The sequence below is a fragment of the Dendropsophus ebraccatus genome, chromosome 9 (assembly GCF_027789765.1).
Source record: "Dendropsophus ebraccatus isolate aDenEbr1 chromosome 9, aDenEbr1.pat, whole genome shotgun sequence".
In the NCBI taxonomy this organism is placed as follows: domain Eukaryota; kingdom Metazoa; phylum Chordata; class Amphibia; order Anura; family Hylidae; genus Dendropsophus; species Dendropsophus ebraccatus.
In genome coordinates this window covers 29,049,403-29,068,916 of record NC_091462.1, presented here as the reverse complement: position 1 = coordinate 29,068,916, position 19,514 = coordinate 29,049,403, and the positions used below count along the sequence as shown (strand labels likewise).

The window sequence follows — 19,514 nt, the reverse complement described above, 5'->3', positions numbered from 1 at the left end:
GGTTCCTAAAGAATTTCTGAGTTTCAAATTTTCATGAAGAAATTTGAAAATTGCTACTAAATATTTACGACCTCTAACATCCTTAAAAAGTAAAAGCACAATCACCAAATGATGTTAATATAAGGTAGACATGTTATAGATATGAATCAATAAATAAATTATGTAGTATTACTGTTTTCCTTATTGGCAAAGACTTTCAAATGTAGAAAAATGGTTTGGTTTTGTTTTTTTTTACTTTTCACAACATTTTGGAGTTTTTCACAAAAAAATTCTTATGGTATCAACGCAAATTTACCACTAACATAAAGTAGAATATGTCACAGAAAAAAATTATTGATACATAAAGTTACACATATCAAATTTGAAAAATTTGGCCGTGTTATAAACGCCGAACCTGGCTGTGTCCCTAAGGGGTTAAAGTGACAGTGACACACCATAGCATATCATGCCAACATGGACGCCACCATATATACATCATATATACACAACCCCCAACCATCCTGAAAACCTTATCACAACAGGTGGAAGGTATGGGTGCACTAATTAAAAGGAAGAACCCCGATACATCACAGTGATGACCTTATTGTCATCACAACCTCTGCCCCCTAGCAGCACCCCTTCATGCACCCTTATACTCCATTTTATTCTCTTCAATTTATTGTTCATCTGTATTTTCCTTATTATTGATACACATCACATTGAACAGCAGGGGGCAGCAGAGTACATTTCTGCGCATATTCTCAGCAATAATAATGTTCAAGACGTAGCTGCTGCGCGTGCGCAAAGCTTCCGAGAGTGTCACGTGACCTTCCGACGCTGCGAGATGGTAGATTACCGTCAGTCAACGCGCATGCGCTGTACGGAAGCTGGTCGTCTTGGTAACCTGGTCCGGCTTCATTGCGTTTTCTCCGTACAGGCCGGGAACCTTAGCTCAGCATGTTGTCCGTCCTGGATGCCCTGTGGGAGGACCGGGATGTCCGGTTTGATATATCGCCCCAGTGAGTACACACTGTTAAAAAATTCAATCTGCTATAGTAGTAGCAGTTGTACTACAAGTCGCAGCGTGCCCTCAAAGACGTCACTTTGCCTTGGTCATGTGATCAGCATTTGCATAGCAAGTAACATGTTCCAACAAATAACAAGAGAGCGCCCCCAAGTGGTGTCTGGGGCTGGGCAGTGCTATAGTGTGCTGTATGTGGGTATACTGCTGGAGCCCCCACCCAGTGTGATCGCTGAGTACAGTGATGGCAGGTATACTGCTGGAGCCCCCACCCAGTGTGATCGCTGAGTACAGTGATGGCAGGTATACTGCTGGAGCCCCCACCCAGTGTGATCGCTGAGTACAGTGATGGCAGGTTTACTGCTGGAGCCCCCACCCAGTGTGATCGCTGAGTACAGTGATGGCAGGTATACTGCTGGAGCCCCCACCCAGTGTGATCGCTGAGTACAGTGATGGCAGGTATACTGCTGGAGCCCCCACCCAGTGTGATCGCTGAGTACAGTGATGGCAGGTATACTGCTGGAGCCCCCACCCAGTGTGATCGCTGAGTACAGTGATGGCAGGTATACTGCTGGAGCCCCCACCCAGTGTGATCGCTGAGTACAGTGATGGCAGGTATACTGCTGGAGCCCCCACCCAGTGTGATCGCTGAGTACAGTGATGGCAGGTTTACTGCTGGAGCTCCCCCACCCAGTGTGACCGCTGAGTACAGTGATGGCAGGTATACTGCTGGAGCCCCCACCCAGTGTGATCGCTGAGTACAGTGATGGCAGGTATACTGCTGGAGCCCCCACCCAGTGTGAACGCTGAGTACAGTGATGGCAGGTATACTGCTGGAGCCCCCACCCAGTGTGATCGCTGAGTACAGTGATGGCAGGTATACTGCTGGAGCCCCCACCCAGTGTGACCGCTGAGTACAGTGATGGCAGGTATACTGCTGGAGCCCCCACCCAGTGTGATCGCTGAGTACAGTGATGGCAGGTATACTGCTGGAGCCCCCACCCAGTGTGATCGCTGAGTACAGTGATGGCAGGTATACTGCTGGAGCCCCCACCCAGTGTGATCGCTGAGTACAGTGATGGCAGGTATACTGCTGGAGCCCCCACCCAGTGTGATCGCTGAGTACAGTGATGGCAGGTATACTGCTGGAGCCCCCACCCAGTGTGAACGCTGAGTACAGTGATGGCAGGTATACTGCTGGAGCCCCCACCCAGTGTGATCGCTGAGTACAGTGATGGCAGGTATACTGCTGGAGCCCCCACCCAGTGTGATCGCTGAGTACAGTGATGGCAGGTATACTGCTGGAGCCCCCACCCAGTGTGATCGCTGAGTACAGTGATGGTGGCCACAGGTATACTGCTGGAGCCCCCACCCAGTGTGATCGCTGAGTACAGTGATGGAGGACGGACGCAGGTATACTGCTGGAGCCCCCCACCCAGTGTGATCGCTGAGTACAGTGATGGCAGGTATACTGCTGGAGCCCCCACCCAGTGTGATCGCTGAGTACAGTGATGGCAGGTATACTGCTGGAGCCCCCACCCAGTGTGATCGCTGAGTACAGTGATGGCAGGTATACTGCTGGAGCCCCCACCCAGTGTGACCGCTGAGTACAGTGATGGCGGCCGCAGGTATACTGCTGGAGCCCCCACCCAGTGTGACCGCTGAGTACAGTGATGGCGGCCGCAGGTATACTGCTGGAGCCCCCACCCAGTGTGACCGCTGAGTACAGTTATGGCGGGTATACTGCTGGAGCCCCCCCACCCAGTGTGACCGCAGAGTACAGTGATGGCAGGTATACTGCTGGAGCCCCCACCCAGTGTGATCGCTAAGTACAGTGATGGCAGGTATACTGCTGGAGCCCCCACCCAGTGTGATCGCTCAGTACAGTGATGGCAGGTATACTGCTGGAGCCCTCACCCAGTGTGATCGCTGAGTACAGTGATGGGGGGCAGACGCAGGTATACTGCTGGAGCCCCCACCCAGTGTGATCGCTGAGTACAGTGATGGCGGACGCAGGTATACTGCTGGAGCCCCCCCACCCAGTGTGACCGCTGAGTACAGTGATGGGGGGCAGAGGCAGGTATACTGCTGGAGCCCCCACCCAGTGTGACCGCTGAGTACATTGATGGCAGGTATACTGCTGGAGCCCCCACCCAGTGTGATCGCTGAGTACAGTGATGGCAGGTATACTGCTGGAGCCCCCACCCAGTGTGATCGCTGAGTACAGTGATGGCAGGTATACTGCTGGAGCCCCCACCCAGTGTGATCGCTGAGTACAGTTATGGCGGGTATACTGCTGGAGCCCCCACCCAGTGTGATTGCTGAGTACAGTGATGGCGGACGCAGGTATACTGCTGGAGCCCCCACCCAGAGAGACCACTGAGTACAGTGATGGCAGGTATACTGCTGGAGCCCCCCCACCCAGTGTGACCGCTGAGTACAGTGATGGGGGGCAGACGCAGGTATACTGCTGGAGCCCCCACCCAGAGAGACCACTGAGTACAGTGATGGCAGGTATACTGCTGGAGCCCCCCCACCCAGTGTGATCGCTGAGTACAGTGATGGCGGACGCAGGTATACTGCTGGAGCCCCCCCACCCAGTGTGACTGCTGAGTACAGTGATGGCAGGTATACTGCTGGAGCCCCCACCCAGTGTGACCGCTGAGTACAGTGATGGCAGGTATACTGCTGGAGCCCCCACCCAGTGTGACCGCAGAGTACAGTGATGGCAGGTATACTGCTGGAGCCCTCACCCAGTGTGACCGCTGAGTACAGTGATGGCAGGTATACTGCTGGAGCCCCCCCACCCAGTGTGACCGCTGAGTACAGTGATGGCAGGTTTACTGCTGGAGCTCCCCCACCCAGTGTGACCGCTGAGTACAGTGATGGCAGGTATACTGCTGGAGCCCCCACCCAGTGTGACCGCTGAGTACAGTGATGGCAGGTATACTGCTGGAGCCCCCACCCAGTGTGATCGCTGAGTACAGTGATGGCAGGTATACTGCTGGAGCCCCCACCCAGTGTGATCGCTGAGTACAGTGATGGCAGGTATACTGCTGGAGCCCCCACCCAGTGTGATCGCTGAGTACAGTGATGGCAGGTATACTGCTGGAGCCCCCACCCAGTGTGATCGCTGAGTACAGTTATGGCAAGTATACTGCTGGAGCCCCCACCCAGTGTGATCGCTAAGTACAGTGATGGCGGATGCAATTATACTGCTGGCGCCCCCACCCAGTGTGATCGCTGAGTACAGTTATGGCGGGTATACTGCTGGAGCCCCCACCCAGTGTGATCGCTGAGTACAGTGATGGCGGATGCAATTATACTGCTGGCGCCCCCACCCAGTGTGATCGCTGAGTACAGTTATGGCGGGTATACTGCTGGAGCCCCCACCCAGTGTGATCGCTGAGTACAGTGATGGCAAGTATACTGCTGGAGCCCCCACCCAGTGTGATCGCTGAGTACAGGGAAGGCAGGTATACTGCTGGAGCCCCCACCCAGTGTGATCGCTGAGTACAGTGATGGAGGACGGACGCAGGTATACTGCTGGAGCCCCCCACCCAGTGTGACCACTGAGTACAGTGATGGCAGGTATACTGCTGGAGCCCCCCACCCAGTGTGATCGCTGAGTAAAGTGATGGCAGGTATACTGCTGGAGCCCCCCACCCAGTGTGATCGCTGAGTACAGTGATGGCGGACGCAGGTATAATGCTGGAGCCCCCCACCCAGTGTGATCGCTGCGTACAGTTACGGCGGACGCAGGTATACTGCTGGAGCCCCCACCCAGTGTGATCGCTGAGTACAGTGATGGCGGCCGCAGGTATACTGCTGGAGCCCCCCACCCAGTGTGATCGCTGAGTACAGTTATGGCGGACGCAGGTATACTGCTGGAGCCCCCCACCCAGTGTGATCGCTGAGTACAGTGATGGCAGCCGCAGGTATACTGCTGGAGCCCCTCACCCAGTGTCATCGCTGAGTACAGTGATGGCGGACGCAGGTATACTGCTGGATCCCCCACCCAGTGTAATCGCTGAGTACAGTGATGGCGGACGCAGGTATACTGCTGGAGCCCCCCACCCAGTGTGATCGCTGAGTACAGTGATGGCGGACGCAGGTATACTGCTGGAGCCCCACCCAGTGTGATCGCTGAGTACTGGCGGGAGGCCGCAGGTATGCTGCTGGAGCCCCCCACCCAGTGTGATCGCTGAGTACAGTGATGGCGGACGCAGGTATACTGCTGGAGCCCCCCACCCAGTGTGATCGCTGAGTACAGTGATGGCGGACGCAGGGATGCTGCTGGAGCCCCCCACCCAGTGTGATCGCTGAGTACAGTGATGGCGGAGGCTGCAGCCCCCACCCAGTGTTATCGCTGAGTACAGTGATGGCGGCTACAGGTATACTGCTGGAGCCCCCACCCAGTGTGATCGCTGAGTACAGTGATGGCGGACGCAGGTATACTGCTGGAGCCCCCCACCCAGTGTGATCGCTGAGTACAGTGATGGTGGACGCAGGTATGCTGCTGGAGCCCCCCACCCAGTGTGATCGCTGAGTACAGTGATGGCGGACGCAGGTATACTGCTGGAGCCCCCCACCCAGTGTGATCGCTGAGTACAGTGATGGCAGGTATACTGCTGGGGCCCCCCACCCAGTGTGATCGCTGAGTACAGTGATGGTGGACGCAGGTATGCTGCTGGAGCCCCCCACCCAGTGTGATCGCTGAGTAGAGTGATGGCGGACGCAGGTATGCTACTGGAGCCCCCCACCCAGTGTGATCGCTGAGTACATTGATGGCGGGCGGCTGCAGGGATGGGGAATTGAGCACAGTTTATAAATGAAATTTAAAGGGATTGTCCAGCCAAATAAAATGTTGCTGTTGGGGTTTGGGCTAGAAGAAAAATAGTACAATCACCTGCCTGAACCCCCACCGGGTCCACCATAGTGGTGCCCCACCCTCGATGCCCAAAAAAAGTGCCAGTTGGAAAGAGAACACATTTTGGGTCTTACACACCTTGAAAAGATCTGCACTTAAAGGGGTTGTCCAGGGAGCAGAAACGGTATAACCAAGAGATGAGCGCAACTAGAATATGTGTGAGTCCGATCGTTCGGCATTTGATTACCGGCGGCTGAAGAAGTAAGATGCAGCCTAAGGCTGGGTTCACACTACATATATTTCAGTCAGTATTGTGGTCCTCATATTGCAACCAAAACCAGGAGTGGATTGAAAACACAGACTCTGTTCACACAGGCTCTGTTCACACAGAAATCCTTTCTGTGTTTTCAATCCACTCCTGGTTTTGGTTGCAATATGAGGACCACAATACTGACTGAAATATACGTATTGTGAACCCAGCCTTAGGGAGTCTTCAGTAATGAAATGCAGAGCGATTGGGTTGGAGATTTGCTCATCTCTAGTGCATGGGAAGCGGCCACACAGTTCACTAGCTATGTGTGAACCCGGCCTTATAATACATGTGTATTCTGGTATCAGCCGCATCTGTCCTTGTAGATAATCTTATTAGGAGCCCTGACAGTAAGCTGCTTCAGCCATCAGACTCCAAATAGCTGGAATAATACAGAACAATCCCATACACTGGTTTGGTGTATAAGGGTGGTAGCAGAAGTGTATCCTTACATACCACTGAATATATATTCACAGTCGTTTTTTTTGCCTCCCAGCCATCATATAGACCAGGGGTGGGCAGCGGACTTTCTCCTGTGAGCCTGTGAGGTTTTCAGTGTATATACCATATCTATAGGGCTTGTGCCCCTTAGTCTGTGCATACCTTTTTATCATAATTAAAGGGGTTATCCAGCGCTACAAAAACATGGCCACTTTCCCCCTACTGTTGTCCCCAGTTTGGGTGCGGTTTTGAAACTCAGTTCCATTGAAGTAAATGGAGCTTAATTGCAAACTGCACCTGAACTGAAGACAACAGTAGGGGGAAAGGTGGCCATGTTTTTGTAGCGCTGGATAACCCCTTTTTACCCTTCCAGCACTGATATTTTATGATAGATGAATGAGTAATAAAAGCCCACAGGGTGTTCCCCTCGGCTGAGAAAGCCCAGCAAAGTGGGTCAGCACATAAGCAGTAATGTTGATCTTACTTACACTAGTAGCTGACAAAAGTGGTTGAGGAGGGTACAAGCGGCCAGGTGAGAAAAAAGCATACTCACTGAGCCCTGTTCCCCTCCAGCCACTTTTCGCCTCCATCCAGTCCCCTCAACTTGCTTTCTCAGCCAATCACTGGCCAAAGCGACGTTCTGTCTCACCACAAGGTCGGTCTTATTTTCTGTGTCAATGCATTATCTTTCAGACAAATGAAGATGAGACCAGGAGAGGTTCTTATAGACTGCTTGGACTCTATTGAAGATACCAAAGGGAACAATGGGGACAGAGGTAACTTATGATTAAGATGTATGAAGTATTTGCCTGTGTTATTGGTGTAATGTATACATCTGCTGACCTTGGACGTTTTAACGTTGCTTTTATCACTCACATACCTGGCTTCTTCTTTTAGGGAGGCTTTTAGTAAGCAATCTGAGAATCATCTGGCATTCGATAGCATTGCCCAGAGTGAACCTTGGTAAGTATACAAGTATGGTATAGTCGGTGTATTTGGATAGTTTATATAAGAGCCTCATCTATATTGATGAATATCCTGTATGAGCTACTGGCCCTCGGCCGTTGGGAATGAAATGTGTTCATTGTATTTCCTCTTTCCTTTGTTTTCCAGCGGTTGGCTACAATTGTATAATAAACATTACCACCAGAACAGCCAACTCGGTAAGTGTTGCTGATTTTTGTTCCATGGATGAACTAAAAACTTAACTCTTCTGAGCTGTGTTGGCACAAAAGTATAACGTAGCATGAATGGGACAAACACATAAAAGACATTTTAATCATGTTTGTTAATGGAAAATTCTGGACACAGACCTCCGGGGAGGGGGTGGGTGAAAAAAACAACATGTACTTACCTCCCTGGCTCCAGCGCTGGTGTCCACTGTCCTCCGTTTTAGTCCCTGGCTGCTTTCAGGTCTAGAAAGAGGAGTTGGGAAGTGGTGCTCCAAGCGCGCTCAGCCAGTTAGCGGCTGTAGCAGTGTACCACCTCTGAGTGGCTGAGCAGGCCTGACACACCATGTCACAGATCCCCCCTCAGATCTAGAAGCGACCAGGGACTGGAACAAGGGACAGCGGACGCCACTGCTGGAGCTTGTTGTTTTTTTTTTAACTCCATGGCAGTTTTGAACACATGTCCATGCCTGGAATTTTCCTTTTAAACTACTCATCCACCAAATGGCCAACCATCTAATGTGTATGGAGTCTCCTGACTTTCCCTCGGCGGCAGATGGTTGTGCATGGTGGGTTTGTTCTTGGGGTGACAGGACACAACCAGAGCTGACTGGCTGTGGCTTTGTTGTCTCTCACCATTTACAATACTTGCACACCCAGCTGAGCCATGCTTGTGTGCAGGTGGAATTGGAAGAGATAGCTGTTTGCCGACTAACTTTCTTTAGTCAGTAGACAAATGGTCCGTTTACACGAAGTGATAATTCGCCCAATCGATCGTATAACGATTTTGAAGCAACGATTTGCTTTTTATACCAGATTAGCATTTAGACTAATAAATCGTTAGAAAATTTGTTAGAAAAATTGTTATTGCGATCTTTTTTAAGATCGCTTAAGCCCATCTCACACATAGGATGAATCTCTGAAAGTCTGTTTACACAAAGTGATCTGCAAATTTTTAGCAAACGACCAACGACTATTTGAGAACATGTTGAAAGATCACAATGAAGGATTTTTCGCTCGTTGCCTGAACGTTCGCTGTGTTTACACCAGCCGATTATCGATCAAATGCGATCGTTATTGTGAAAATTTGAACGATAATCGTTCTGTGTAAACGCACCAAAAGGGTTTTCTTTTTACAACATCTGCACCACAGACAGAAGACAGGCTCAGAGCTCGAGTGTCATTGAGGTGGTGTCAGGTCTCTGCCTGCACTCCTCCTCCCCGCCTTGATGGATTCATGTGCAGAGCTGGAAGGAATGGGGCATGGAGGAGGCATATGTGTTGCGACTTGGCAAGGCCTCCTGGACTTTTGAGCTCTGGACATGTTTTGGAGCTGACAGATTCCCTTTCATAATTAGATAAGATTGATAGTCATGCTGTATTAAGTAGTCGTGCTCTATTAGATAGATAGTCGTGCTCTGATGTGAATGTAATTTGTGATATTTTTCTGTTTGCCATTAGAAATTGCGGGGCCAGACAGAAGCGCTCTACATACTGACTAAATGCAACAACACTCGCTTCGAGTTTATATTTACTAATGTGGTACCGGGGAGTCCGCGGTTGTTCACTTCAGTTATTGCTGTACACAGGTAATAATGTTATGTTTTCCATTGTTATTTTTCCTCATGGTAGTGACATTTTCCTGTTGTTCTGTATTGTGGAGATTTTGGGTTGTTTCTAATGTATCTTATTAGGGACAGTTGCAGTAGAAAGTCTGGAGTGTTTGTTATGCTTTTATTATGTATTTCAATCATTTTGCTTGCTTTTATATTTACGTAGAGCTTATGAAACGTCTAAGATGTACCGAGATCTCAAGCTAAGAGGCGCCCTCATCCAAAATAAGCAACTGAGACTCCTTCCTCGGGAACAAGTGTATGACAAGATCAACGGCGTGTGGAACTTATCCAGTGACCAGGTAATAAGGAAATACCATTCAGCTGAGTACAGTTTAGTATAACTGCCAGTTCACACTGAGGAATCAGTGCTGAATTTCAGCGCTGATCCCTCACTGAAAAAATAGTGCAAAGCCAAATTACATTGAGTACAATGGAATTTGCGCTCTGCAGTTCGCACAGTGGAATTTCCGCACTGAATTTTCTGCGGCAGATCCGCTTTCCGCCAGAAGAATTGACGTGTCAGTTCTTCTGGTGAATTCCGCTGGAGGAATCCCATTGAAATGAATTGAGCAGTGAGTTTCTGCTCTGAAATTTTTCAGCGCGGATTCCACGGATTTCAGTGCGGAATTTGAATAAAAGGATGAATTTGATTAAATGAAAAATTAATTTGTGCAGACAGACTTGGTCAAAGGAGCACTAACCCTTCTAGGATGGTGCCTTAGGTTTTACAATGAAGCCACATTACTTTGGTGTTCCCATCCTAACTAATGTTAGCACGTGAAGATGCAGACATAAATGTACATAAAGGTTTATAGGAGAATTTATCATGCCGTGTAAAAAAAAACAAAAAACAAAACAAAAGCACAGATAAAGGATAGGATAATACTGTTGTAGGTGGGGGCACGTCTCACCAAACTGGGCCCGTAAGGTCATAAATCCAAAACAAAGGAGAAGACGCTTTCATATTTAATATCTCATCAGAGGCGTGACGTTTCGGCTGTTATAGCCTTTCTCACTATGGAGAGACAGTGTTTTCCCGGCCTGCTAATTCCCCTGACCTGCCTGATGTATGTATACTCACATGGGTTTATTTGTTAATGTTTTTAGATAAGAGTATCACCTCATTTAGGTATATGAATATACATTTGTATATGGATTTGTTTATTTGTACATTGGTCCTCCTATAGTATGATACACTGTTTATTCCAATCCACATGCATCTGTGTGTTATTTGATATTTAACCTTTTTTTTTTTAATAATTGACACATCACTAATTGATTGTGTAATGATGACACTGTGTGTTATATAACATCGCACATCTGATGTGATATTACATTTGGAAGCTTTTGGAAGTGCTGTCTTCTCCTTTGTTTTGGATCATACTGTGTAGCCATTCCTATTCCCTGCCATCTCCCAATGGCAACACTGACTCTACACAGCACAGGACATGGAGTACCGTAGTTTTCCTTTAGAATTCACATCAGTCTATCGAAGCATCATATATGTTATTAAGTTGTTGTTTTTTTTAACTCCATATATATACTTTTATTTTTCTTTTACAGGGCAACTTAGGCACGTTCTTCATAACTAATGTCAGAATAGTTTGGCATGCCAACATGAACGATAGCTTTAATGTCAGCATCCCTTACCTTCAAATCGTAAGTTGTTTCCTTTTTGTATAGGAATTTTGCCAAGCATAACAGAATGGCTACCGGTGCCCTGTGCTTTTCCTCTTTCCTTGCACTAAATCTTGTGGGAAGACAGTCAGTTGTTGCTGCTACAGAAACACTGTAGGAGTGAGGCTGAATACACGTGCAGAATGGGATTGCTGGATTTGTCTTCAGGAGCAGCTGCTAGCACCTTTTTGAAGACCATTTCCCATGACACTAAAACAAATCCACTCTCCATCTGCACCGGTCCATTAGAAACTATTCCACGTAAAAAGAAATTGATTTCTTGCTGTTTTTTCTTCTAAAAAAAAAATCCTTGATGTGTTTTGTTTTGATCTTCAGTCAGAATATTGGAAATGCTGCATCATGATACATAATAAATTAACTCAGTAATGAAATATGACCAAATTTATGGAGTGAGCAGACTATACCCCTTCATCTATGCCTTTTACTTATGTAGTAATTTACATATATGTAACTGTCCTATGATACCACCTCATAGCCAAATGCTGTTGTAACCTGAAAGAACAACTCCAGGCATTACATAATTATGGCAGATTTGAGGGCCTCCCAACTCTCCCCAGACAGATGATGTTGGGTTTAAGAGGGTTTGAACATTTTAAGATTCGGCTGCTGGACCCTGTTCTTATAGAGATACTCCACTCCCCCAAAAATTTTTATTTAAATAATCTTTTTGGTGAATTTTTTTAATTTTCTATTTTACTATGCATATTTTAAAATAATCCTAAATTATTGTTACTATTCTTGTCACTATGCCTAAGACTAAAGGCCCTATTCTACGGGCCGTCTAGAGGAGCAAACTCAGCGCTCGTTTGCTCCTCGTTCCCCGCTTGCTGCTGCCGCTATTCCATGCGGCTGCAGCAAGCGGGTGAGTGCGGGAGGGGCTGCGGGGGGGCTGCTCGGAGGATCGCTGATTGTCCGGTCAGCCCATAGGATACAGCAGCGTCTGCTTCCGATGCTCCTATTCAACGGAGCAACGGCAGCAGATCGTTGCTGTATCAGTCGCTTGTTTTTCAACATGTTGAAAAACAAGCGACTGCAACGATCAGCCGACATGAACGATGTCGGCTGATCGTTGCACTCTATTCCACGGGACGATTATCGTCCGTAGCGGCCGATTTCAGCCGAATGCGGACGATAATCGTTCCGTGGAATAGGGCCTTAAGCTGAGACTTCCTGTTCTGTACAGATCATTTCCCAGCAGTCTCCTCCTTATCATCACAGGCAGGAGTACTTTGACAGGTGACACCAGTATATAGATAAGAGAGGTACACACAGAAGCTGCTGCTCACAACAGAGCCACCTCCCTGCAGACTGACCTCCATAAAGGTCACTGAGCATGCCCAGAAGCCTTTCTTAATTATCTGAATGCGACATGTCCTGTCCATAGTCCAGGGGGCTTGCTGTAAAACAGATCTCTAAATTCTGTTAAAATAACTCAGGCAAGATGAGAATCCCAATAGTGTTGTACAAAATAATAAATAAAAAAAATTACAGTCAAGATTAGAAAAAAAGAACATGTTCCAGCATCTGGCTCTGACCAGTAAAGAACAATCTAAAATGATACATTCCCTTTAACACTATGTGACCCCCTTCATGCTTACATGTTACATATTGTACTGCATTTCATAGATTGTGTACCTGTATAGTTGTTTTAGTTTTTTGTTTGTTTGTTTTTTATATTAGCGCTCTATAAAGATACGAGACTCTAAGTTTGGCTTGGCTCTTGTGATTGAAAGCTCCCAGCAGGTAAATGTTACTGACTTGTATAATACTGTATTTGCTTATACCTTCACAATGCCAGATGCTTGTATATGAGGTAAAGCTATTGGGATTAAATACTTGCTGACGTGAAAGCAAAATGTAATGAACTGATTCATGGTTTAAGATTATGTATTGCTTTTCTACAATAAATGCTTTGTTCAGACTAGTGTTATTGCTGTAGATGGCAGGAAACAGTGATAGCTGCTTTTTTACATTGGTGAGAGAACAGCCCAGTGAGTGATGCCAGTTGTAACCAACCAACCAGAACTTTCCTGTAGGGGATAAATGCTTATTCAAGGAAGATAGATACAGCCCTAAGGCTGCCTGGAAAACATGGATAAATCCATAGTCTGTATCCATGTTTTCCAGGACTCCCTAGGGCTGCATCCAACTTTTAAATATCTAAATGCTGCACACTTGGGTTCCAACTGACCTCAGCATGCCTGATTTGCGCTTATCTCTAGCGGATATTTAATAAATTAGAAAGTCCTCAGCATGTGGTAGACATTTACAAACACTCACCCACTTGATCACTAGTGTATGATGCTTTTATATTTTTAAGCAGCATTTCCACTAGGGCTGGGCGATATGGCCTAAAATTTATATCACGATATAATTTGATGCATGCACGATATAACGATATATCACGATATATAAAAAAAATTTTGTGTGTATACTCACCCCCCCTTGCCAGTCATCAGCCTTCCCCTGTGCCAGTGATCAGCCCTCCCCTATGCCTTCAGCCCCCTTTGTGCCAGTTATCACCCCCCTTGCCAGTCATCAGCCTTCCCCTGTGCCATCAGCCCACCCTGTGCCAGTGATCAGCCCTCCCCTATGCCATCAGCCCCCCTTGCGCCAGTCATCAGCCCCCCTTGCCAGTCATCAGCCCCCCTTGCCAGTCATCAGCCTTCCCCTGTGCCATCAGCCCACCCTGTGCCAGTCATCAGCCCTCCCTTGTGCCAGTTATCACCCGCCTTGCCAGTCATCAGCCCCCCTTGCCAGTCATCAGCCCCCCGTTGCCAGTCATCAGCCCCCCCTTGCCAGTCATCTCCCCTCTGTTTTCCAGCCATTTCATGTGCCAGCCATCATGTCCCCCCAGCCAGGGCCATCATCAGCCCCATGCCAAGCCATCTGCCGCCCCCGACCCCTCTGCTACTTACCTTTCCTGCAGGGCTGGCTGATGGAGTCCGCGAGGTGAGACGGGCCGCGTCTTCTTCCCAGCATGCACTGGGAGACCTGACGTCACACGCATCAGCGCGCTAGCGCGCTGACGATGCGTGAACGGAAGGCCCTGCAGCGCGGTACCACGGAGCGGTAAGTGAGAAGCTTATTCACTACCGCTCCGTGGTATATCGCGATATGACGATATGCCAAAAATCTATATCGTCAACCGAATTGATGACGATATTTTGGCATATCGTTTATATCGCCCAGCCCTAATTTCCACCCTATATGGACCTAACCTTGTAGTAAATGTTTCACGTATATAAATCATAATTTCCTAGAAACATTGTTATTGTGTTGTCATTTTCTCTGGTCATATAGAGTGGCGGGTATGTGCTCGGCTTTAAAATTGACCCGGTAGAGAAGCTCCAGGATTCCGTAAAAGAGATCAATTCGCTGCACAGAGTCTACTCTGCAAGCCCCATATTTGGCGTGGAATATGAAATGGAAGAAAAGGTAAATTTTTTTTCTCTTTTTAATTATTCTTAAAGTGACTCTGCCTCCCCCCACTTGTACCTTCATATAGCTGCTTTTAATCCAAGATCTGTCCTGGGGTCCGTTCAGCAGGTGATGCAGTTATTGTCCTAAAAAAACAAAACTTGCAGTCCTGTGTCAAATTGGTGTGGCCTAGAGTGTCTGTCCCTCCTCCCCACCCTCTTTACCATTAGGAATGCCCCTGGGCAGGATTTTTCCTATTCATCATCTGATAAAAAATTAGAATTAAAGCAGCCGTTCCTTAGAGGGGCGGGGGTTTCCTCCCACTGGGGACAAGCCGGGCCTACTTCAGTGCTTCAGCCCGGGCCGGTGCTTTGTAATAGACCGGCGCTGTGTGTGGGAACTGGGCCGCTCTGGCAATGTTCTATTCATGTGTAAAACTTCAAGTGAATGTACCGATGGTACATTCGCTTTACGTTGATTAGTTTCAGCGTTTCAGCAGAATAACTTTAACTCAAGTAATTCTCCAGGGCCTTAGGACACGTTCATTCACTATTTACCCTTACACAGCCTTTTTTAGGAGATGATTTTAAATTGACCTCCCCACTCCTTTTTTACATATCATACTGTTTGTCAGATGCCTAAAGGGCTATTCTCGTCTCATAAAGCGATGGCATATCATCCAGATATGCTATTGCTCCATGATCAATGTTGAGACCCCCACTGATCCTGAGAATGAGGAGGACACAGCATTAATTCAGCTTACATAGAGTTTCAGTTCCCTGCCCGGCTAGGTGTCTGGGACGTACTGTCCTGGGGAGGAATGTGACGGCTTTACAGCAGTGAATCAGTGGTGAGAATGCTTCATTATTAGGGGCGGTGGGGGTCCCAGAGGTCGGGCCTTACTAATCATTAAGGGATGGCATACCCTAGTGATATGCTGTCACTTTACATGATGGGAATAAACCTTTAAGAGTTTATTAGACTTCATGTGTCACAGACGTAGTAAGTTGCTGGAAGGCTTATGTGTGTTCTATAATACCTTGGCACGGAGGCACATAACTGCGCTGTGAGTCATGTTAAAGGTCTTTTCAAGAATATATGTGTATAGTTGCCTGGAGAAGATTAGCTGTACCATAAATAAAATGACAAGGTGCAGCGCTCTGTGATTTATTCATGGCGAGGTGCCCTTTTACTCATGGGTGACCCAGGACACTTCATTTACACTGTCCGTGACATCTCTTCACTGTCATAGGCATGAGACAGCAAGAAGTATAACCACACTTATGTATTTATAGTACATTACAGAAAAAATCCTATATTCACTTAGCTCCTAAAGAAGTTGTTCTGGCAAAGCCTTTCCTGTCTTTCCACATCTTGGAAGTGTACTTTCCGAGATGGGAGGGGATTGGTGTATATCCGATCATCGCATGCTGGTGAACCCACACACGTACAGGATGACCAATAGCTGCCACACAACTCCTTTAAGGCTATTCAGAGTTAAAAGATCAAAAGCCTTATTTATCAAGCTGAAGTGGCAACAAAGAGCTTCCAGTTCTCTTTAAGACCCACCAGGTCCAAGCTATACTGTAGGCAGCCTATTGATTTAAATGGGAAATGTGTAAAGTCTCATATGACTCTTGATAGACCTGCCCATTTCCCTCCCAGCTAACAGCTGAACAGCCTTTAAGCTTATGGCTGGTTTCATATAAACATAATACAGACATACAGACCTTCATATTACGGCCACAAGTTCCTTCCCGACCACAAATCTGATGACCTGAGCTGACAGCTATCATGGTCATCTGACCTGTGGTCAGGTTAGGGCTTGTGGCTGCAATAGAAATGAAAACATGTCCAATATTATGTTTGTGTGAGACTGGCCTATCTTAAAGTGTCACTGTCGTTATATCATTTAAAATCTAAATCAACAGTAGATATGATATAAAGCAAGTATGCAATATACATTTATTTATTTTTTTTGCCGTTATTATGCTGTAAAACAAAACTGTACTTACCAGCAATCCAGGTCCAGTCTCCTGAAGGCAGATTTTCTGACTTGTGCTGGTTGTAAAAAACAGACTAAACACAGGAATTCCGGCCAGTACAGAGAATCACAGCCCAATGCGTCAATCACATGACTGCTTTCTCTCTGTGAGCGCTCAGATGGCCTGGGATACACTGGACTTCCTGTTTTTCTGACTCTTTTAGAAAAAAAACTGTCAGGAAACAGGAAGTGCCGTGTTTTCCATGATAACTAAAAAAAAAAGAAATTTACAGTAAATTGCAAACTTGCTTTATATCACATCTACTGTTGATTTAGATTTGAAAATTATAACGACAGGGACACTTTAAAGGAATCATAAGAAAAAACTTTAACAACTATTAATAGTAACCACTTAAAATAGGCTGTAAACTACTGTCATGTCTCTGAGCACTGTAGGGAAGATCAATGCATATGTCTTCTATCTTATTTTTCAGCCCCAGGCTCTGGAGGAGCTAACAGTAGAACAGGTTCAGGATGATGTGGAGATAGAAGCTGATGAGCACACGGATGCATTTGTGGTAAGTGCTTTCAGGCCAGGTTGACCCTTAGGCCATACACAGGTGTGGATTTCATTCATATTTTATCCTAATTTATATATATATATATATATATATATATATATATACACACACACACACACACACAAGTCTAGAGAAACAAATCCGGCACCAGTTCACACAGTCTTTAATATGTAGCGATAGTCCAGCATATATGCTATTTTAGAAGGCACGATTAAGAGGTTGCCAGTAATACACCATGCAGCTAGGGGGTGCACCACTATTGTAGATAGGGTAAAGTCCTCACATGCAAGAAGTATGATCTCACCCAAAATTTCACTGCCTCAGCATGGTACCTGCACTTCTCATGTCTCCCTCCCCTGTTTGTCTACATGAAATCAATGCAATGACATTTGCTGTGACATTTTGGGTGAAAAATAGGCAAATACGCAACTATAATGTTCCCTGTGCACCTATAAAGTTCTCACAGTTCTTTGGGCCTTGTCAGCCTTTGGTTGCAGCAATGGCCACAGTTATGATGTTATTGTGGATGGTTCATTTTATTTCTATTTTTTTAAAGTTAGAAACCCCACTTTAAAGTGAACACTACCCAGAATTTGTTAAAAATTGGTCAATGGCCAATTTTAGACCAATTTTAGCATTTGCCCATCAGTGTCATACTGATTGTGTATTTGGTTTATATTTTTCAGGCCTATTTTGCTGATGGAAACAAGGTACAGTATTTCAGTATTTGTAGTGTACAGCCTTAGGATATACTGGGAGACTTATGAAACTTTTTTTTCCCCATTCTACAAGCAACAAGATCGTGAGCCAGTCTTTTCTGAGGAACTTGGCCTCGCTGTTGAGAAGCTAAAGGACGGTTTCACTCTACAAGGTCTATGGGACGTCATGGCTTAATATTTAGCATATTTTGAAAAAAAATATGTAGGGATCATAAGGAAAGACCAGTTTTGTATTTTAGCTTGTAACTGATTTTGTAAGACTTTTTACTAGTTCTTAAAGGGATTGTCCAAAGTAGATGAAAAATAGTATTTATTAAAATAACAGAATACACCTGTTTTAACTTTCTGGTGTCCAGTGATGCTGCTATGGTTTTTTTCTGCTACCAGAGATTAGGGGGTTGTTATTACTGTGGGGAAATAAACAAAGGTGGTGGGGAGGGGGGCAGAGCCAGGTTGTAGGACTCGGCATAGTTAAAACAGGTGAGTGATTTTGTCATTTATTTATTTTTTGTATTTTAATGTATATATAACTCTCATGGCACTCCCTTTAAGTAGTTCTCCAAGTATTTGAGAATGTACATGTATTTAAATCAATTTTCTACAGACACTGCAGTCATATAGAAAATGTAAATTATAAAAGGTTCTGGAAACACTGTTAAGTAAACTAATACTGTTATCTAATAATGATGTAATGTAATATTAGAGATGAGCAAACCTTGAGCACGCTCAGGTTGTCCAAACATTATCTTTCTGCATTTGATTACCGGTGGCTGAAGAATTTGGATGCAGCCCTAAGGGCCCTATTACACGGAGCGATAATTGGCCGAATCACTCCATGTAATAGAGACAACGATCAGCTGATGATCGTGTCATCGGCTAATCGTTTATTTAGGTTCAAACCTAAAATCATTGTGCACCAACCGCTTATTGCTGCGTGTAATAGCGATGAACGGCGGGTGACCGAAGATTCCACAAGCACCATACTTTACCTAAACATGTTGCAGGGCTCCTCCTGCGCTCCCTCTTCCTCCGGTCCCGCGCACAGCAGCAGCTTTGGAGCGGCCTTTCTGGGCTCACAGACCGCTCAGCTAATCACTAGCCGGGACAGCCGCGGCCAGTGATTGGCTGAGCGGTCTGTCAGCTGCTGCTGCGTGCAGTATCGGGAAGAAGAAGGAGCACAGGACAAGCTCTGCAGCATGTTTAGGTAAAGTATTGTGTTTAAACAAAGGCTGCAAGGACATCGGTAACAATGTCCCTGCAGCCCTCGCTTAAAGATTATCGGGCCCAGTAAACGAGCGCCGATCTGCTAGACATTTACATTATTGATCGGGCCCCCATTGGCCCGTGGAATAGGACCCTAAGGCTACCTGGAAAACATGTTCCAGGACTCCCTAGGGCTGCATCCAACTTCTTCAGTCACTGGTAATCAATTGCCAAAGGATAACGTTTGGACAACCCGAGCATGCTCAAGGTTTGCTCATCTCTAGTGATTATATTTGCAAAATAAAAATTCAGCAACAAGTCATTTGTTTTTATTGTCCTTTCTGGATTCTCCTATCACCTATTATTATGAAGATATTCACTTGTTCCTTTTTAGTAGCTCTGGTACTTCTACATTGGTAATAGCATCTATAGTAGTTACTTATCACACTAGGTCTACAGTCCTCACCTTCATCATACATTTGCTCCTTCCTCCTTTCCTCTCC

At 46.4% G+C, this 19,514-nt stretch overlaps 1 protein-coding gene across 1 annotated transcript; it reads left to right on the top strand.

Annotated features, from left to right (window-relative positions):
• The first annotated feature begins 828 nt into the window (after window positions 1-828).
• Window positions 829-19,244, top strand: BBS5 (Bardet-Biedl syndrome 5). The gene is made up of 12 exons (XM_069982855.1): window positions 829-998; window positions 7,315-7,397; window positions 7,519-7,584; window positions 7,735-7,784; window positions 9,252-9,379; window positions 9,570-9,705; window positions 10,970-11,065; window positions 12,785-12,847; window positions 14,408-14,542; window positions 17,003-17,086; window positions 17,776-17,799; window positions 17,882-19,244. The coding sequence occupies exons 1-12, from the start codon at window positions 937-939 to the stop codon at window positions 17,981-17,983; spliced, it is 1,029 nt and encodes a 342-aa protein (XP_069838956.1). The 5' UTR covers window positions 829-936; the 3' UTR covers window positions 17,984-19,244.
• Window positions 19,245-19,514: the final 270 nt, after the last annotated feature.

What these genes read in the sequence shown, in the direction of transcription:
- BBS5 (XM_069982855.1), top strand. Translation starts at nt 937, where the DNA reads ATGTTGTCCGTCCTGGATGCCCTGTGGGAGGACCGGGATGTCCGGTTT. An exon ending in CCACCAGAACAGCCAACTCG is followed by an intron (nt 7,785 to 9,251) that starts GTAAGTGTTGCT and finishes GTTTGCCATTAG; the next exon opens with AAATTGCGGGGCCAGACAGA. An exon ending in TCAGTTATTGCTGTACACAG is followed by an intron (nt 9,380 to 9,569) that starts GTAATAATGTTA and finishes ATATTTACGTAG; the next exon opens with AGCTTATGAAACGTCTAAGA.